This window comes from Setaria viridis, chromosome 5 (genome assembly GCF_005286985.2).
Source record: "Setaria viridis chromosome 5, Setaria_viridis_v4.0, whole genome shotgun sequence".
NCBI lineage: Eukaryota > Viridiplantae > Streptophyta > Magnoliopsida > Poales > Poaceae > Setaria > Setaria viridis.
The window spans coordinates 15,646,130-15,667,478 of record NC_048267.2 but is presented as its reverse complement, the minus strand read 5'-3'; the positions used below and the strand labels follow the sequence as shown (position 1 = coordinate 15,667,478).

General features: G+C 45.5%; 1 protein-coding gene and 2 pseudogenes across 1 annotated transcript; all 3 read left to right on the top strand.

Annotated features, from left to right (window-relative positions):
• The first annotated feature begins 1,153 nt into the window (after positions 1 to 1,153).
• Positions 1,154 to 2,441, top strand: LOC140222807 (wall-associated receptor kinase 5-like; annotated as a pseudogene).
• Positions 2,442 to 6,870: 4,429 nt separating this feature from the next.
• Positions 6,871 to 15,594, top strand: LOC117856269 (wall-associated receptor kinase 5-like; annotated as a pseudogene).
• A 1,153-nt stretch (positions 15,595 to 16,747) lies between these two features.
• LOC117859349 (dephospho-CoA kinase) lies at positions 16,748 to 19,504 on the top strand. The gene is made up of 4 exons (XM_034742594.2): positions 16,748 to 16,926; positions 17,038 to 17,159; positions 18,125 to 18,270; positions 18,812 to 19,504. Exons 2-4 carry the CDS (start codon positions 17,052 to 17,054, stop codon positions 19,248 to 19,250), a joined length of 693 nt encoding a protein of 230 aa, XP_034598485.1. The 5' UTR covers positions 16,748 to 16,926; positions 17,038 to 17,051; the 3' UTR covers positions 19,251 to 19,504.
• Positions 19,505 to 21,349: the final 1,845 nt, after the last annotated feature.

Sequence of the window (21,349 nt, the reverse complement as noted above, 5' to 3'; positions counted from 1 at the left end):
GAAGCACATTAGCACGCTCTATATATATATGTGGGAGGGGGCTAGGGGCGCCACCACCCCATCTCGCCCAAACCCTAGCCACCCCTCCCCACTCGGCCTACACCCGAAATGTTAGCCGAGCGTGCGGTGCTAGCACACCGGCGCACGGCATTCCGTTCGTGCACGTGTGGATTCCGTGGAGGCACTGCTGCTGTTGCTACTGTGCTGATCGGCTACGGCGGCGTGAGGTTGCTGATGGGATGAGGATGTGGATATCGGTTCGTGGGACGAGATCGACTATTTCCTCTACACCGATGCGCGACTATGTTGGATCAGCTCTGCTCCAACTTTTCTTCCGCTGCGCTGCGCATCTAGTGGTAACGATCCATGATCCCTTTATTCACAAATTTCCTAGGTGACGTGGTAGTTGTGATGCTAGAGTAGCCTATCCATTTCCCTTCAACTGGTTCTCATATCATGACCTGAGCCTAGTTTGACCAGTTCAATTAATCCGCGCCTTAAAGCCAGCAACCTGAATCTGCATCTCTGTACAAAAAGGAACTGAGCCAATCTTCATATGAATATTCTGTACAAACTACTATTTCCTGAATTGGTCACTTCACAATTCTTTATATATATATCAGAAAGGACTCACTTTTGATGCTAACCTAACCTATCCTGTCATTCTTTTACATTTACCAACATGATTTCAGTTTTGCCCCCAAAAATGACTTCTGACATTTAGAGTAGATATATACTACAACCCAACGGGAAAATATCATTCCTAACTCATTGCAAAAACAAAAGGAAAAGAAAAGAAAGAAACATTCGTGAGGTACAATGTATAAAAGAACCTATAAAAGGGAAAAAAAAATACTCCGCACATGTAACATTTATAAGATACTATGTATTAAAAGAACCTATATCAAAGCACGCGTAATTGTACAAAGCATTTCATTCGCATGACTACAAGCTTGGTACTCATCAAGCCAGTTGTTTTGTTTTCAGGTCAGTTGCTAAAAGATAATTATATATATAATTATTACAGACAAAAGATTAAAGTATATCTTAGAACTTGTACATAGTATCTAACAAGCAATTAACTTAGCTCACTATTTTTTCTTTCCTTCAACACAGAGCAGACTTACTGTGGCAACACAATTTTTGAGTTGGTATGGCATCATTGCTGCTGCTCGGAGTTGCAGTCTTGTTATACCTAGCATCTATATCAGCTCAGGCTGGCCCCGGCTGCCAGATACATTGCGGAGATGTCGAGTTCCTTATCCATTTGGCATTGGCACAGGCTGTGCAATAGAAAAAGGCTTCGAAATCAATGTCCCGTGGCAAAACTCGGGTGTTGTACAACACCTCGACATATTGCTACGATCCTAACACAAGAAGAATGGAACGCGACCTGTGGTGGCTTGACTTCTCCACATGGCCGTATCGGTTCTCCAATCTTGACAACAATTTCATAGTCCTTGGCTGCAACACACTCGCATATATCTACAATAAATATAACAGGGCAGTATATACCACTGCATGTGCATCTGTGTGTGAGAGACGAAGGACCTTGACAAATGGTTCGTGCCTGGGTGTAGGCTGCTGCCAAAATACTAATGCCATACCCAAGGGTTTAAGACGCTACGATGTCTACTTCTACCAAGTATACAATGATTCAGATAGTTGGCAATTCAACCCATGCAGCTACGCTGCTCAGGGGGAAACAGAGTCATTTAGTTTCAGCAGCAACTACATAACCACTAAAAGATTTAATGAGACCTACCAGGGGCGGCAGCCAATGGTGCTTAACTGGGCAATTGGAAATGTAACATGTGAGCTGGCCAGAAACATGTCCTCTTACGCATGCCGCCATAGAAACACTGAATGTGTGGATTCAACCAATGGCCCTGGGTATCTATGCAATTGCACAAAAGGGTATGAAGGGAACCCTTCTTTGCTTTGTTGAGCATTTATCTTTAGTTCATATACAAAAATCTTGAATGCTGAATTCAGTGGTAATTTATGTAAAGGCTGTTATTAGTTTAAAACATTCAAGATTAATTATACCATCTCAAATAATCAATTATCTGGAAAGAAACAAAATAAAATTTTACGATCTTTTCTAGCTTGTTCATTATCAATTTCTACAGTACCATAGCTCAAGTCATTTCATAGTATGAGTTAATGCTTAGCTCTGCAGATCAGTTTGATATCGATTTTCAGTCACTTACTTGGGCTAAAGTAATCCGTTCGTTTTCTTTACTGCAGATGTCGATGAGTGTAAGCAAAATCCAAAAGCGTGCCCCAATGGTGCAGCTTGCGACAACATAGAAGGAGGGTACCATTGTTCATGTCCTCCAGGCAGAAAGTTGAATAAGAATACAAACTCCTGCAACTCAGATACCAACCTAGTAAACCACTGCTCACACTGTTTTTATTTAGGAGTATTTTTTAAATAAATGTTCACTTTTAGAGGGCGCACACAATTCTCAAAGCAACAATGTACCACAATTTTTTAAAGCAATTTGTTTGATCCAAAGATGATGAGGACATCACCTGTTCAGATACAACCACATTAGTAACTTTTGATTCACAGGTCAAACAATTCTTTACTATAATTATATTTTATACATTTGATGAATTGATGTTGCATCATGAGGTGTGTTTGTTGTCAATTTCAGAAATACTTACGTGGATCAAAAATAGTGTTAAACACACATGGAAGGCGTGGAGGACCAAAGAAGTAGATTGGTGGCCAAGTCCAAGTATTCCCAACGTCCTCCACCAGACCACCATGTCACTTTTGTCCCAAGGAAAGAAAGAGATCCAATCCAACACGTTTTGGGGCTGGATTCGGACTATAGCTCTGTGCCAACTTGCAATGGCCGCCACGACCTCATCCGTTCTCCGTTTTGGGCGTTCAAGTATTCTTTGGAATCCTTATGAAGTCTATTTTCATATGGATCTGGAATCATATCAATATCATTTCTGATGCGGCCGCAATGACCGAAGTACTACCAAGAGGTTTTCTATCCAAAGGTGTTGCGTCACCTTATTTTGGTCCAATGGGCTATGTATCAAGTTGGGTCTATTAGGGACACGTCCTAGGGTCGGAGGATGAATCCAACACCCCCCGGTCATTCTCCTAGGTATTAATAAGGATTGGAGCCACCGTAAATAGATTGGGTTTTGTTTTAATGTAAGTTTAGCCATTGCTACTTACTTGTAGACGTGTGTGTCGACTAGACCATACGTTCTATTCAATTCAGAACCCCAACTTTGTGAGTTCAGATTGGTTTTTATCTTCATATTTGCAATTGAGTTACTTATTCTACTTTTTCTTACTTGTTCCTCGATTGCTTGCAGAAATTACCCTAGTGGTTTGGTTGATCGTGCTCCACAAGATCGCGGTGACCATTGGAGGTGGTGTATCGGTTGCTAAGGCGTAGCATCCTTGGATGGTTTGTAGTCGGGCCGTGAACGTTATCTCCTTCCCCAAATCGAGTGATCCACCTCCTCTCATTGAAAGATCGGGAATCAAACCCTAGCGGGTTCCTATCAGTTGGTATCACAATGGCTAAACTTACATCTAAACAAAACCTAATCTATTTGTGGTGGCTCCAATCCTTATTAATACCTAGGACAATGACCAAGAGGTTGTTGGGGTCGTGCTCCAACCCTAGGACGTGTCTCTAATGGACCCAATTTGATACTCGGCCCATTGGGCCAAAGTAAGGTGACGCAATACCTTTGGACAGAAAACCTCTCGGTAGTAATTCAGTCATTGTGGCCGCATCAGAAAAGATATGGATATGATTCCAGATCCATATGAAAATAGACTTCATAAGAATTTCAAGGAGTACTTGAATGCCCAAAATGGAGTCCGGATGATGTTGTGGCGGCCGTTGCATGTTGGCATAGAGCTGCAGTCCGAATCCAGCCCTAAAATATATTGGATTGGATCTCTTTCTTTCCTTGGACCAAAAGTAACGTGGTGGCCTGGTAGAGGACGTTGGGAATACTTGGACTTGGCCCCCAATCTACTTCTTGGGTCCTCGATGCCTTCCTTATGTGTTTAACACTATTTTTGATCCACATATGTATTTCTAAAATTGACAACGAACACACATCATGGTGCAACATCAATTCATCAAATGTATTAAATACAATCATGATAAAGAATTGTTTCACCTGTGAATCAAAAGTTACTAATATGGTTGTATCTGAGTAGGTAATGTCCTCATCATTCTTACCTTCTTGGCTGCAAGTCATCCTCAACTTGCTCCAATGGCATTCTAAGGTGCTTGCTTTGATGTTGGAGCACGGAGCGACGGCTATGCTGCACGGCCACAACCAGCAATGCTCCCCTTTTTTGGGGACCTTGTTGCATATGGGAAAAATTAGGAAAACTTTGCAATACATTATTAGTGTTAGTGCAACCTCCTATTTGATCATGGTATTGTAGCCCAAAAGGATATTTCAGATTAGAGCAAATATAAATTTTATGCACGAAATATTCTCCGTTGGTGTCGTATTTGCTAATTGCATGAAGCGAACAATGATTAAAACTTGGCAAATTAGAATCAAAATTAAGTTTCTCTTTTAGACAATTTACATTACATACAATATCAAATTCAATATAACTCAAAGTATTTAAACATAATAACAAATTCAGTTTATCTTGTGCACAAGTAATAGGATGAAAAAGCTTTTATTCAACACATTTAAATGGTTTCAAACCAAAAGTATAACACTTCTTCACTACTTGTGGCATAGGATTAAGAGAGTCATCAGCACACAAATCCTCTTTATCACAAGGAACAACAAGTAAATCAATTTGTGATAAAGGAAAAACAGCAGTGGATTCCACTATTTGTTGCTCTTCATTAGCATGAAGAGTGGATAAATTTTGGGTATAATGGGTCACATCATTCTTGCAAGTAGTCACAGATAATAGAATCTCCTTTTCAGCATTGAGAGTAAGACAAAACAATTGACCAATATAGCTATAAGAATTGCTAATTAACAAGGTTCGAATTTTAGAATTGAGCCCTCTCATGAACCTACTCATAACATCTTCCATGCATTCATCTAATCCACTAAACATGATACAAATCTTAAAATCATGGTAGTATACCTTCACAGACTTACTACCCTATGTTAGTTTGTCCAGTTTGCCAAGCAAATGATCAACATAATATGAAAGAATACATTCATCTCGAAAAAATATTTTAAAATCTTTTCTAGTTGGTGGAACTTTGTTGTGTCTACAAATATATTTCCATTTAGTCAAAGCATATTTCGTTAAAGTACTTGCAACAGCTAAAATCATTTGAAGTTCAGACAAGTCATAATTATCAAATTTAGCATCTACCTTAAGCTCCCAATTAATGGATGCGTTCTGATGAGGACATCACCTGCTCAGATACAATCACATTAGTAACTTTTGATTCACAAGTGAAACAATTCTTTACCATGGTTGTATTTGATACATTTAATGAATTGATGTTGCACCATTATGTGTGTTCGTTGTCAATTTCAGAAATACATACGTGGATCAAAAATAGTGTTAAACACACATGGAAGGCATGGAGGATTATAGAAGTAGATTGTGGCCCAAGTTTAAGTATTCCCAATGTCCTTCACCAGGCCACCACATCACTTTTGGCCCAAGGAAGGAAAGAGATCCAATCCAACACGTTTTGGGGCTGGATTCGAACTGCAGCTCTATACCAATTTGCAACGGCCACCACGACCTCATCCGGACTCCGTTTTGGGCGTTCAAGTACTCCTTGGAATCCTTATGAAGTATATTTTCATATGGATCTGGAATCATATCCATATCTTTTCTGATGCAGCCGCAATGAGTGAATTACTACCAAGAGATTTTCTATCCAAAGGTGTTGCGTCACCTTATTTTGGCCCAATGAGTCGTGTATCAAGTTGGGTCCATTAGGGACATGTCCTAGGGTTGAAGGATGACCCTAACACCCCCCGACCATTCTCCTAGGTATTAATAAGGATTGGAGCCTCCACAAACAGATTGAGTTTTGTTTAGATCAAGTTTAGCTCTCGCTACTTGCTTGTAAGCGCGCGTGCTGGATCAGCCGCCCGTCTTCTTGTCTTCGGAACCTCACCAATATTAAGATTGAGATTGAAACCTTCATATACATCTAGTAAATTCAGTACTTGTTATACTTGTTCTTTCTAGTTCTTCGATTGTTTGCAGGACGAGTGCCCTAGTGGCCGGGTGACGCGCTCCACAAGATCGCGGCAGCCATTGGAGGTGGTGTATCGGTTGCTAAGGTGTAGCTTGGAAGGCTGTAGTAGGGTCATGAACGTTGTCTCCATCCACCAATCGAGTTACCCCACGCCCTCTCATCGAAAGATCGGCCACCAATCTTAACGGGTTCCTACCAAAAGATATGGCCACTAAGGTTACTCCCATTGGCAATTTCATTCTCATTTAATAGGGAGTGCTACACTCCCAATGAAAGTTTCATTCTCATTTAGTAGGGTATCACATAAGTAATGGCGTTTACATAGTAAAACTTTAAAGAAAAGAGAAATGATGCAGCCAAATGAAAACCCATGGACCCTGTTTCCAAGTCGCAATGTATCATATGATTAAATGCAGTCAGAACATTGAAATGAAAAAACTGTGCATTTTGGAATGTAGTATCAACCACCAATTAAGTATCATTTGCTGATGTCTCACTCTAGAAACAGCTTAACTGAAACTTTTCATTGGGACCGCTCTAAATACAAACCCATGGGACTGATGTTTTCAGCTGACGCTTCACTCCAACTTGCACTCATGCATGAGGTGTGCTAGACAACATGGTGTCTTTAGCTGCATGTAGAGAGAAACAAGGCAGCTAAGCTCGAATGCTCATGGTTTTTGTCCCAGGTAAAAACGCACGCCCAATGCATGCTTAAGCAATAAATGAGGCTAGTTTGGTCACTTTTTGCTACTTCATCGGTCTATTTTGCTAGAAAAATATGCACCCTCTAAGTCTGAATGGAGGGAGTAGAAGTTTGTCTGTAGTTTAAGTCCTTGATATATATCAATCTGTATTTGTATTGGCTCCATTGTTCTAGTGATTGTCATATTCTGCACACATGTGGTTTTTGAAAGACGGAAGCTGACAAATGTCAAGAAACAATATTTCCAGCAACATGGAGGGCTCCTGTTATTTGAGAAAATGAAATCGGACCAGGGGCTTGCATTTACAGTGTTTACTAAAGTAGGACTAGAACAAGAACAAGCAACAAATAAATTTGACAAAAGCCAAATTCTTGGACATGGAGGACATGGCACTGTTTACAAGGGAGTCACGAAGGACAACATACCAGTGGCAATTAAAAGATGTGCGTTAATTGATGATAGGCATAAGAAGGAGTTTGGTTTTTTTCTCGAGAATATGCAGGAGAGTTGTTAATTAATGATAGGCATAAGGAGTTTGGTTTTTTTTCGAGAATACGCAAGAGAGCTGCGTATCTTTATATTAAGAAGGAGAGAATGTTTGAAATGTTACAACGCGGGCCAACCGGGCATACGCACATGGATTGTCAGAAACACTTAGTTACTATTTGAATTGTAACAACAACCAACAAACTGAACTACAACAGCTAAAGAGCTATGTGTGCTCAAGCGATCCGACTGACACTGGCCATGCTAGAGTGGTGAGAAACTTGGCACCAGCAGCACACCAAAGGTGGGCTTTATTTGAAATTTCTTGAGCCAACTGTGCAGGGGGCTTCGCCGGTGATCTGTTGAAGACCCGGTCGTTGCATTCTTTCCAAATTCTTCACGAAATGAGCATGAAGTTGGAGTCTAGGCCTTTCTGTAGAGCAGTAGATGGGAAATACCACACACCCTAATGAGGGGGGTGACCTCTCTATATATATGGCCAATATGGCTTGGAGCACAAGGAATACATCAAGTGCACATGGAAAGAATAAATACATCCTAATATACACATATACTTCCTAATACCCGCCCACGGTCGCAGCGGGAGGATCACGGACGCAAAGACTAGACCTAAACTCAGTAAACAAAGGAGTTGGCAGGCCCTTCGTCATAATGTCCGCGAACTGGTGAGAGACGGCACGTGGAGGACCCGAACCTCACCTAATGCCACCTTCTCACAGACGAAGTGAATATCAATCTCGATGTGCTTTGTGCGCCGATGATGCATCGGGTTGGCTGTCATATAGACAGCACTCACGTTGTCACAGTAGACAACAGTGGCCAAAGCAAGCGGTACATGAAGCTCTTGAAGAAGTTGGCGAAGCTAGCAACACTTCGCCACAACATGGACCACAGCCCGGTACTCCGCCTCAGCATTGGAACAAGACACCTTGGTCTGGCGCTTGGAGGACCAAGACACCAGATTGTCACTGAGGTAGACGCAGAAGCTGGAGGTGGAGCATCGAGAGTCCGGGCAGCCAGCCCAGTTGCTGTCGGAGTAGGCAGTCAGAGACAGGACAGGCCCGGTGCCGATGGGAAGCCCGGAGGAGAGCGTGCCCTTTGATCAGGGCCAGATGGGGCTCGTGCGGGTCATGCATGAAGAGGCACATCTGCTGAACCACATACGTCAAGTCAGGTCTAGTCAGAGTGAGGTACTAAAGAGCCCTAGCGAGACTTCGATACTCAGAGCCATCCTAGATCTTGGCGCTGTCGTGTGCCGAGAGCTTGGCATGAGTGTCAACGGGAGTCGTTGTAGAGTGACACTTAGCCATGCCAGCACGCTGAAGAAGATCCAGGGCGTACTGTCACTAGGACATAAACAGGCCCTGGGAGGAAGTGGTGCAGGTCACCAAGATCCGTCATGGCGAACTCAGAGTGAACGCGCCCCATGATATGCCGGAGAAGGGTCGAGGACGAGGCGGTGAGGACGATTTCGTCAACGTAGAGTAGCAAGTAGGCAACGCTCGGCCCCTCTTTACAAACAAAGAGGGAGGTGTTGGAGGTGGAGGTGACGAAGCCGAGCTATCGAAGGAAGAAGGCGAACCGCTGGTACCATGCCCTCAGGGACTGCTTCAGTCCATACAAGGACTTCTGCAGGAGAGACGTGATTTGGGGCGGCGGGGTCGAGGAAGCCTGGAGGCTGCTAGCAGTAGACAGTCTCCGTGAGGTGTCTGTGAAGAAACGCATTCTTCACGTCCAGCTGGTGGATCGGCCAAACACAAGAAGAGGCGATGCTGAGGACGGTCCGTATCGTCACCAGTTTGACAACTGGACTGAAGGTCTTGTCGTAGTCGATGCCATGACGCTGGAAGAAGCCACGAACCACCCAGTGCGCCTTGTGCCGGGAGAGGGACCCATCGATGTGGAACTTATGCTGGAAGATCCACTTGCCTGACACGACATTGGCACCGGGCGACCGAGGGACGAGACACCAGGTGTCATTGTCGAGGAGGGCCTGGAACTCGTCGACCATCGCAGCACACCAGTTGGCATCAGCCAGAGCACTGTGGTAGTTCACCGGAATCAGAGAGGGCGAAGAAGAAGTCGAGGCTGTCAAATCCGGCTGATGGCCCAGTCATAGACCGAGTGACAGGACGCGGTGGAGCAGGAGGTGGTGATGGGGCGGGCGCAGGTAGCGGCATAGCTGCAGGCGCCAGGGCCGTGGGCACGGGAGGCGGCGCCAGAGCAGCGGGCACCGGGGCTGTGGGCACGGGAGGCGGCGCCAGAGCAGCGGGCACCGGGGTGCAGGAGGCGCTGGGGCAAGCACCAAGGCTGCAGGTGGCCGCAGGGTGTAGTGACGGGGTAGGGGCGCCACCAGCGGGCTGGGGGTGCTAGGCGAAGAGGAGGGCCCCTGAGGGAGGGAGCAAGGATGGCACTACCGGTGGACCTGCTGGTGAGGCCAACGGGCGAGGAAGAGGGTGGCATCCCGCCCATGAAGGAGTCATCGTCAGTCAGTTATTTTCTACAAAACAACGGGTGAGGACCGCGGTTGCTCAACGTCCGAGGACGGAGCGACCAAGGTGGGAGCAGGAGCATCGGAGGGACTCGACAAAAGGAAGTCGAGCTGCGATGGGTGGGTGGGGTGGGAGGAGAAGGGAAAAACAGACTCGTCGAAGACAACATGGAGAGAGATGATGACTCGACGGGTGGACAAGTCAAGGCAGCGATACCCCTTGTGAGATGAGGGATAACCGAGGAAGACACTGGGTGCGGAACCAGGAGCAAGTTTGTGGCGTGCCATGGATGAGAGGTTAGGGTAGCAAAGACAACCGAATACACGCAAGTGAGAGTACTCGGGAGGCTAGAAATAGAGGAGGCGGTAGGAAATGTCATTCTAAACTACAGAGTAGGGGCGCCGGTTCAGAAGATAGGTGGCAGTTGTGAGCGCCTTGGCCCAGTATGAGGTGGCCATGGAGGCGTGAATGAGTAAGGTGCGAGTCATGTTATTAAGGGTGCAGAAGACACGCTCGGCTTTCCCATTCTAGGGAGAAGTATAGGGACACGAGAGGTGCAAGTGGATACCCTGAGAAGTCAAAAAATATGTGAGAGTCTTATTGACAAACTCGATCCCGTTGTCAGCTTGGACGCTTCGAACAGGAAGACTAAACTGCGTGTGAGCATAGGTGTAGAAATCAATGATGTGTGAGGCGACTTCAGACTTGTGAACTAGAGAAAATGTCCAACAAAAATGCGAGAAGTTGTCCAAAATGACTAGGTAGTAGCGATAACCAGAAATGCTAGCTACGGAAGAAGTCCAAACATCACAGTGAACTAACTCAAAAGGAGCAGAACTGCGAGAGCTAGAATGTGAGAAAGTAACCTTACATATTTCCCTAATTGACATGAATGACATAGAGTATGACTATCTTTATTACAAGCAATAGATGAAGTCTGTCTAAGAGTTGCAATGGCGGCAGGACCATGACTAAGACAGAGATGCAAAGCTGGCGTGGCGCGCTGCAAAGCTGGCTGCTGGAGGCATAGTGTAAAGATCGTCGGCGTTATTGCAGCGAAGAATCACACATCTGGTCGGAAAATCCTTGATAGAAAACCAAAAGTGTCAAACTCTATGGTGCAGTTATTGTCCTTAGTAAATTAACAAACAGAAATCAGATTACAAATCAGAAAAAGAACAATAAGGATATTGTTAAGACGAAAGTGGGAGGTGGGGGTGGAGTTGCCACGACACGTGACGAGAAGGGTATGACCGTTACCGACAGTAATGGAAGAGTGAGAGGGAGGGAGGCGGGAAAGAAGAATACCATCTGAGGATGACATGTGGCTGGATGCACCTGAGTCAACCACCCAGCCGCTGTTCTGCAGTGCCATCTGGTTTAGGGCGGCAACCAGACCCGCCTGGTCCCAGGTTGGCACCTGAGTGGGCACCTGAATAGGGGCGTAGGCGGCGTGGGCCTGCGGAGGGGGGTCGAGGAGGCTAGGGGCGCCGGCGCACCAGCCCCCACTGCTCGATGGGTACTGACCACCAGCCTACTGGTAGCCCGTAGCGCCGTAGGAGCCGGCCCCCAGACTGAAGCAGAACCACGGGCCAGTGGGCCGTGGGGGCCCGTTGTTGAGGGTGCTTGGAAGCCGCCACTGCCCTTCTTCTGCCACTTCTTCTTGCCACCGCTGCCGCCACCGCGGCCTCTGCTACTGCTGTTGCCGCGGCCGCTGCGGCTGCCGCCAGTCTGGACAGAACCAGACGGTGGGCGACACCCGCTTGTACAGCCGAAGAATGAAGACGACGAGGAGTTCCTGGCGAGGAGGGCGGTGGAGTTGGAGATCTTCTCATCGTTGGCGAGGCAAAGTTCTTTCAAGGCGAGCATGTCACGTGCCTAGGCGAAGGTTGGGAAGCCGGCAGTGGAATTGGCGATGTCATCGGCGGTGTTGGAGAAGCATGGGTTGAGGCTGCGGAGGAGATTCAGGACATGCTGGGAGTCCTGAATGGAATGGCCGACGTTGCGGAGGGCGTCGGTGAAGGTCTTCTTGCGCTGGCAGTACTCAGTGATGGAGGAGTCATTCTGCGTCATGGAGTGGAAGTCGTGGATGAGGAAGATCGCTCGAGACTGCTTGTTGGCGCTAAAGAGTCCCTTAATTACGAGCCAGAGATCCTAGGCGGTCTGATCGTCGTTGGTCATGGCGAGGTTGAGGACGGAGTTGTCGACAGAGCCAAAGAACCAGGAGCGGACGCAGCAATTTGCTTGATCGCAGTTAGGGTCGTGGGGATGGGGTGCCACCGTGTCGTCAATGTGCGACTTGAGGCGGAACTTGCTGCACATGGACTTGAAGAAGGATGCTCACTTGGAGTAGGCGGAGGACTTCATCGTCAACGTCATGGGAACGTGAGACTTGACAGAGACGATGTCGTAGGGGTGGACGACGGGCAGCGACGCATGAATAAGATGCAAACCGCCACCAGGAGGGACGCCACCACCGGCGCCAGGACAGGGGCCGGGGGGTGGCACAGGAGTGCCACTGCCAGGGCTAGGAGGCGGACCAGGAGGCGGTGGCACAAGGGTGCCACCACCGGCGCCAAGAGGCGCGCCAGACGGTAGCACAGGGGCACCAGCAGGGACGGTGGTGTCGCCAGAGGTCAGAGGATCCCCGCCAAATAGGGAGGAGTCGGTGGAGGAGTGGGTGGCCATGGCGCACGGTTGGGAGGGGGGGCGTGAGCGACAGGAGGAGCAGCGGAGGGGGCGGCGGCGGCATGGCAGGAGGGGCGGTGCGGGTAGGGTTTCGCGCGACAGGAGGGAGGTGCAAGGGAGAGAAGGAGAGGCCCATGATCTAATCTTATGACACCATGTATAGAAGTATGGGAAACACCACACACTCTAATGAGGGGAGGTGACCTCTCTCTCTCTATATATGGCCGATATGGCTTGGAGTACAAGGAATATATGAAGTGTACATGGAAAGAATAAATACTTCCTAATGTACACATATACTTCCTAATACTTTCCTTTTAAGCGCGTTCAATCCATTCCTCTTGTGCAGCCATCAGTCAATCAACGTTGTGTCATGTGTTGGCGTTACATTCTGAATATTCAGAGCTGTGCTGATGATGTGCCAGACCTGTTGGGTATAAGAGCATTTTGCAAAAAGATGTTCAGAGGTTTCCAACTCCTAGTCGCACAGCGCACAGGCCGCTTGATCCTGCAATCCACGGCGTTGCCTCCTCTCCGCTGTCCATAATCTGTCCTTAACCGCCAGCCACATGAAAAACTTTTACTTTGAGCGGTGCTCACGCTCGCCAGATCGGTTTCGCCGCTGCAAATTTGGTGGCGCCTTGGAAGAAGGCTTTGTAGGATGATCTAGCAGAGTAATCTCATGAGATGCCCATCTCCAAGAAACCCTGTCCTCAACTTCGTCCGCTAACTGAATCCCAGCCACCGCATGCCAAAGCTGCACATACTGCGCGATAGCGCTTACTGTAGCCCGTCCAACAATGTCGCGAATCCACTGCTTGTGCTGTAACGCTTGCGCCACTGTCCTTGTTCTTCTGATTCTCGGTCTGATCAACTTCCATAGCTCCGGAGCAATAATGCATGTGGATGATTGACCTAACCATTTGTCTGTCCAAAACAATGCCAAGTTGCCGTCCCCAAGATGTACCTTGATGGACGCCTGGGACATGTGTTGAAGGACCGAATCCTACCCAAATTCCAGTGGCAGGTGTTTCCAGGGTCTGTTGGAATCGGTCTTTTGTAGCCACAACCATCTCATTCTGAGAGCTAGCGATGCAATCCGCAAGTCAGTAATGCCAAGTCCCCCCAAATCAGTCGGTCTGCAAGCTGATGGCCAGGTGACCAGGCACTGACCGCCATGAGCTTTGTCCTTCCCTGCCCAAAGGACCCTTGGTGTCTTTTGTCAATCTCATGCACTACCCAATCAGGGATTTTCAGGAAGATGAACGTGTGAGTGCAAATGGAGCTCATGACCACCTTCACTGTTGTCAATCTACCGGCCTTGTTCATTAGGGCGCCCTCCAAGTCGGTATGCTTGCAGAAACTTTGTCGATCAAAGGCTGCAAATCTGTTTTCTTGAGGCGCCCAACAGTCAAAGGCAGACCCAAGTATTGGATAGGGAAATCAGCTACCCTTTGCAGGTAGGATGCTCCTAATCCTGTTGATCTGTCCCTCTGTGCAAGCTATAGGTGCTATTAAGCTTTCTGCAGGTTGGTATGAAGCCCTGATGCGTTCTCGAAGAACTGAAGTACCTCTCTGATTGTGATCATCTCCTGAACATGAGGAGCAGCAAAGAGTATAAGGTTGTCGGCATAAATGGAACACTGGTTGTGAATGGCCTGATCCCTAGGTGCTGTTAGCACCCCGCCCTGAACCGCCTTCTTGATCAATCTGTGCAACAGTTCCATCAGTAGGATGAACAACATGGGGGATAGCGGGTCACCCTGCCTTAACTCTCTGGCATTGTGAATGATGCGTCCAGGTGTACCGTTGAGCAGCACCCTTGTTGAAGCAGTGGAGATCAAGGCAGAAATCCAATCTCGCCATTTGACACCGAAGCCCATGGCTTGGAGTACCTGAAGAAGGAATGACCAAGATACTGAATCAAACGCCTTGGATATGTCCAATTTGAGCAGGAACGAGGCTTTCTTCTTGCGGTGCAGCGTTCTGGCCGCCTGTTGAACGAACTTGAAATTGTCATGTATCGAACGTTGCTTGATGAACGCGCTTTGGTTTACGTCGATTAGATGATCAAGCTTGGGGGCGAGACGATTGGCCAGAAGCTTTGCAACTAGCTAAAGAAATTTGATCAAGAAGGAGTTTGGTAAAGAAATGCTGATTCTTTCCCAGATCAATCGCAAGAACATCGTTAAGCTACTGGGTTGCTGCCTTGAGGTGGAGGTACCGATGTTAGTGTACGAGTTCATCCCAAATGGGACGTTGTTTGATCTTATTCATGGCAAGAACCGCACATTGCATATCCCTTTCAGTTCTCTGCTCAGGATTGTCAACGAGGCAGCTGATGGGCTTGCCTTTTTACACTCCTATGCAAATCCACCGATCATACATGGTGACGTGAAGACCTCTAACATCCTTCTTGATGAGAATCATATGGCAAAGGTATCAGATTTTGGTGCCTCCATACTAGCACCAACTGATGAAGCCCAGTTTGTGACAATGGTTCAAGGGATATGTGGTTATCTTGATCCTGAATATATGCAAACATGCCAGTTGACAGACGAGCGATGTTTACAGCTTTGGTGTTGTCCTTTCGGAGATTCTCACTGGGCAGATGCCCTCCAAACTTGGAAGCCATGAGACACAAAGAAGCTTGTCATCAAATTTTCTATTGGCTATGAAGGAGAACAATCTTGATGCTTGTTGGACAGTCAAATAAAAGAGCATGAAAGCAGGGAGTTTCTCAGAGGACTTGGAGAGCTAGCGAAACACTGTTTGGATATGTGCAGTGACAACAGGCCCTCCATGAAGGAGGTTTCCGAGGAGCTTAGCAGACTAAGGAAACTTTCAAAACATCCATGGTTGCATCGTGACACCAAGACAGAGAACTTTCTCACTGGACAATCAATCAGCAGCTTTGATATAGAAGAAAGCACGGAATACCCAGGCAAAGTTGAGGAAATGCCCATGAACCAAAGCAGTTCGTACTATGTCAGGTGAAAAAGAAAATGTAACATGACTTTACTTTATCCTATGGTGTTCCTCGGAAGGAAAATACTACTAGTACAGGTGACATTTCATAATTTAATTTTAACTCAATAACAAATTCTATTAGATTGGGCCGATACAGACATAACATAGTTTAGGATCGATGAATGATTGTACCATGTTCGAAAAAGAAGTTACAAGGTTGGGTCTTATTCTTACCCAAAGCTAACTGGCCTGCTGTTCTTCAGTCTTCACGCAAAACTTGTGACCATCCTCTGAAAGCTTGCAGACATTCTCAAAAAAATTATTTACCTGATGTTGGAGTGAACAGAGAAGTCATTACTCATTACATTTTTTCATATGTTGCAAATGCAACTTAAGTTCAATCTTGAAAGGTGCTGTTAGGTCCAAAAAATTACCAGTATGGAAGAGGGGGATCGCATTTACCTTCCTGCCATTCTTGTTACACGTTTTCCCCAATACTATTTGACTGCCGATGTTCCTTCTTTGAAGAAATCCTGCAACATGCCGTCATTCAACGCCATCAAGCTCTATAACTGAAACTGAAAATGAAGCTGAGATGAACACTGAGAACATCATTCAGCCTGGCAAAAACTGAGGGGCGGGTTCCTGTACCTGTAATACAATAATCGAGGACCTTAACCCGGTGGATCGGCTTCGGGATGGGACACGGTGATTTCACGGAGGAGTGGAGGAGCTCGTCCGAAAGACGGTGAATTCACGACGATACGGCCGAGGTGCCAAAAATTCTCCACCGCCACCGCTGCCCGACTGATAGGTTCCACGACCACAAGTCGATCTTGGTCCCTCCGAAGAAGGGCCAAAATCGCTTTACGGCGCGTAATAAGTGGCTGCACATGATCCTTCCAAACCGCTCACGGCAGACGTGCACTGCCACCACTCACCGAGGCCATCGCTGCCAATTGTAACTTTACAAGGAAGTCGTCTCCATTGCTGATGGGATGTGGTTGCCGGGGCATAACCATTATTGTCAGCGTACTCGTCTTCGACGAGGAGGCGGCTTGGGGCTGAGTCTGGGCCTGGGCTATCCCCTCCCGAAGCGCCACCACGACGCCACGAACGAGCCCATGAGGTCTTTTCTAAACACGCCAGCCTCCACAGAAAGGCGGGCTCCCTCGACCTGGGCCCGAACTATTGTCGAGCTCGCTCGTTGACAGCCCAAACGACCCCATCGCTGCGCCGCCAAGACCACCTGCGCCGCCGGCCGTCTCGCCTACTGCCTACACCGCTCCCTTGCTGCTTCAGGCTCCATCGCTGCCGGATCCAACACCGCCGGAGCGCCCTCCACTGCGACACCTCCGGGTAAACTTCTCTCTCCCCCGATTTGGATCTCCTCTCGTTCTAGTGCTCAGTTCCCTGTGAAAGTAAGATCGGCTTCTGAGGATGTACGCTATTGTCGTTTACACCGAGAAGGGGAAACCGAGGAGATGAGGCTGGTGGGGTTGACGGGCGGGATCGCGTCCGGGAAGAGCACCGTGTCCAACCTCTTCAAGGACGCCAGCGTCCCCGTCGTCGACGCCGACGTCGTTGCTCGGGTATGCTATGCGGTCTGCCCGATCCTAAAGTTTACTGACGCTTCCCGTGTAAAGCCGACTTAGTTTTAGCCTCAAAGTTGTAAGCTTTAAGCTGCCGGCTTTTGTATGATGTTATTAAATTTGGTACACTTTAGGCCTCACTGTAAGCTTCAGACTCTTGTCAATTACGCCTCTCGTTTCCCCAACTGTGCTTTTGACCAAAATCAAGAACCAGGTCCGTACGTATTTAGTCTTTGCATCCTTTTGTTCTGAAAAACCCTTACTTGTCACATACATTCGTGGCAATTATGCTTTTGGCAAAAACAAGAGGTAGAGCCTGGTTCTCACTGTGGAGCTAAGCATTCAGTGTTGATAATTGGAGTCCACCGGTTAGCTCTTAGTGCCTATGTTATGTTCCAAGAAGAAATCCCGTTAATTTTCACATAGAGCTGTGGCATCCATCTCAAGCTTTGCAGATAAATGTAACATTCACTTTTTTTTTCCGAAAAAGGATTCCTCAACTGGTTTCAGTTTGTCATTCTTTTCTTCCTGTGGGAACTGGTTAGAACAGATCTTCAACCAATAATAACATCACAACAGGGATTTGCAACTTCTCAAACATAGTTGGTGTGGGTTGAAGGCTGTAAACTCATACAATTGTTCCTTTAATTCATGATGAATATTAAATAATAGCTTGGATACCAAATTACCAAATGGAACTGAATCAGTGCCACCATAATGCCTGGAGCAATATTTTTCTGCCCTTTTAATATACCACCTAACAACTATTGTACTTGCAAACCACAATAGCTGCTAGCAAGCATGGTTTACATGCATAACTCGCACTGCAAATCATGTCTATTAAATACTAATGGTACTTTAGACTTCTGAATTTTTTTCTTGGTGCCATGAGCATAAGCCTATGAGAAATGACAAATGTTTGTTCTATAACCGTTATACTAAATTCTGGACCTATGCATATGTAGAATGTAGTGCAGAAAGGTACTGGAGGTTGGAAGAAAATTGTAAAAGCCTTTGGGGAAGAAATTTTGTTGGACAATGGAGAAATTGACAGAGCTCGCTTGGGACAAATTGTGTTTTCTGACCCATCAAAACGCCAACTTCTTAACCGGTACAGCTTTCACTAAATTAAATATTTTACATTTTTTTTTGTGAATGCAGATTTATGAGTGGATGTACTTCTATAGTTATTACTAAAAAATAATTATATTAGGAAGAGAAACATCACATATTTCTTTTATCAAATACTCTAATATCTTTTGGTTGGCATGGAAAATGACATAGTTTTGCCATATGCTTCTATTCATACCAAACTATGTGCTGCATTAATATTGATCTTTGTTTGGTACTAATAATAAAATGTGATAAGGTGTACACGGGTACTCCTTGAATGCTGGAGAAACTAATGTTTACTGCATTGAAAGATGCTATAATAAACTGTGACACTGGTCTGCACAGTTTTTTGCACTTATATATCTCATGACTAGTCCTTAAGCATAAAAATTCCTTCACACTAACATCTTCTGGGGACTTATTCTGTTAAAATTGGCATAGTTATTCAGTTAGCCTTAATTACTAATTCATCTTTTACCAACAGTTGCCACTTTAGTGACAGCATTTCTAATTGTACACGGTTTCTTGGTCACTTTCAGTCTTCTGGCGCCACATATTTCTTCTGGCATATTCTGGGAGATGGCAAAACTGTGGATGAAGGGATGCAAGGTTGTCGTCCTCGACATCCCGCTGTTGTTTGAGACAAAGATGGATAGATGGACAAATCCAGTCATTGTTGTCTGGGTTAATCCAGAAACCCAGATCGAGAGGCTCATGTCAAGAGATGGGTGCTCTGAAGAACAAGCTCAGAACAGAATCAATGCACAGCTTGCGCTGGACTGGAAGAAGTCGGAAGCAGACATAGTGATTGACAATTCTGGGTCACTGGATGACACCAAACAACAGTTTCAGGAAGTGTTGAGGAAAGTCTCTGAGCCCTTGACATGGAAGGAGCGCTTGAGATCTAGAGATGGTCTGATCTCTGTTGTCATGTGTACAGCAGTGGGGGTATTACTTGCCCAGAAGAACCTGCTATGATCCTGATAAGGTTTAGGAGGTTAAAAACGGTGATCTGTTGTTTCAGGAGACCTGCACAAATAAGCTTGTTTGGTCTCTTAGGAGTCTTGAAATTGGATGGCAGCATTTGAAACATTTAGTGATGAAACAAAATCTGCAAGATTTACTGTTTTGATGTAGAAATTACTCAATACCAGTGCCATGTAGCCTGTTTGAGTGGAGAAAACTGCCCATCTATTTTCTCAGTTGCTTTTACCTGATTCTGGTTCAAGTCATGGAACTCTGTTTGTAGGGTTTGTTTTACTGGGCCAAATATTGCTTCAAACCATATGGATTGGCAGGATGGGCTAAGAATTAGAACTCAATTCAGCCCATCCGTGTGGATATACATTTTGTCAGGCAAACGAAGCCTTCGATGCCAATTTGTGCATGCGCATTCATGTTAGTGCGTGAAATGAAACTTAAAGTGCCCTTTTGCACTTCTGATGCGCCGTCTAACTGCATCTCATGCCACTTTAGTCTGCTTCAGGATTGGCATAAATTGCATTAGAACTTTATAGGCATCCTGCAGCTGTATGCCTATTATATCCATTTTGTAAAAACATGCTACTTAGTCTGCTTCAGGCTTGTAGGTGCTGCCTCAAAGACGGGCAATTGAAACCACATAGGTTCCTATACATTTTGATGCAGCACTCACAAGATACATGATATCCATCTGGGAGTTGTAGACATGACATGGCCTGATCTTGCATTCATTTTTATTTCCATTTTTTTTCCTGGCTGAAGTAGAAATCACAATAGTATCTTTTCTAACAGTCAGAGAAGGTGCACTAGAGGCCTGCCCAGTACCAGGCGACCAGCTGTTAGTTTCTTTGCTTCAGATTGGCGTGTATTTATATATAATATAACATGTATACAATATTATTTGTAATCCTAGTCAACCTAAAGATTAAGTGATCTGAATACTTCTTTAATGGCAGTATTATCTAGGATATGGTTAACATACTTAGTTTGCTAGCAGTCTGTGACTTGTTTATTTCTTACTGCGCATGTCTATTACCCTACTAAACTACTCGTTTATTTCCTTTTATTCTGCAGTTTTACATGTCTTCTATCTGCTTTTTAAATCAACTGATATTGTCTCCTTTTATACTATTGCGATTTTATTTGTTGTATCTAGCATTGCACAGACTAAAAGATCTGTTAGGGTCCTTCCCTTTGTCTTGGATTAATCCTTTTATAGCCTTTACTTCTGATTTTCTGGTCTGAGTAGGCTTTGTACATCATTTTCCCCTATTATTTTCGATCAAAAAAGGTTATTTGTTCCACTACAAGCACTTAGGCAATCAGGTAATATTGAAGATCTGTGGCTGCATAGAAGCACTGGAGTCTTTGACTGCCCAATCTTTCCCAAGATGACAAATGTTTAAATTGAAACTAAATTGGACCAGATAGTAGCTGTAACTATCCACTTCGAATGAATGGTATTGCAAGCCAAGATCTGTTGTATTGATCATTTAGTGTATCCTCCATGTAATTAAATTCTTGCTGTCTAACAATTCCATATATGAATTATGAAGTACTCCCTCCATCCCAAATTACTATTCGTTGTCTTTTTCAAGATTCATAGCTTTTGCTATGCACCTAGATATATGCTATGTCTAGATACGTAGCAAAAGTTATGTACCTAAAAAAGTCAAAACGAATAGTAATTTTTGGGACGGAGGGAGTAGGACATTAGGACAGTAGTGTATACAATCACAACAGTAGGACATTTGGTTAATGTGGATGTAAGGGAGGCAAGTATCAACTTTTTAACGAGTTATTAATATGAAGCTGCCTACTGATGCAGCCCACATTTCTATTTGGGGAGCATGTGAAAAGAGGTCCAGAGAAACATGACGCCACTCTGTGAAGGAACCCATCACATGATCTATGCAAGTCTTGAAACTGCTCTTCTGTTCATTTTTAATTTTTACATGTGCCTGATCAGTTCTGGCTGACATGGTATTTTGGTACGTCAAAGGCAGCATGACATTGCAATGCCGATGCAGATGCATTAACTTTGTGGGTCTTGTTCAGATTATGAAGAATCAGTTGGGACCATGGTTTATGTACCT

Coding starts and splice junctions, on each gene's coding strand:
- LOC117859349 (XM_034742594.2), top strand. CDS start 17,052: ATGAGGCTGGTGGGGTTGACGGGCGGGATCGCGTCCGGGAAGAGCACC. Junction 17,160..18,124: donor ACGCCGACGTCGTTGCTCGG/GTATGCTATGCG, acceptor ATGCATATGTAG/AATGTAGTGCAGAAAGGTAC. Junction 18,271..18,811: donor AAACGCCAACTTCTTAACCG/GTACAGCTTTCA, acceptor GGTCACTTTCAG/TCTTCTGGCGCCACATATTT.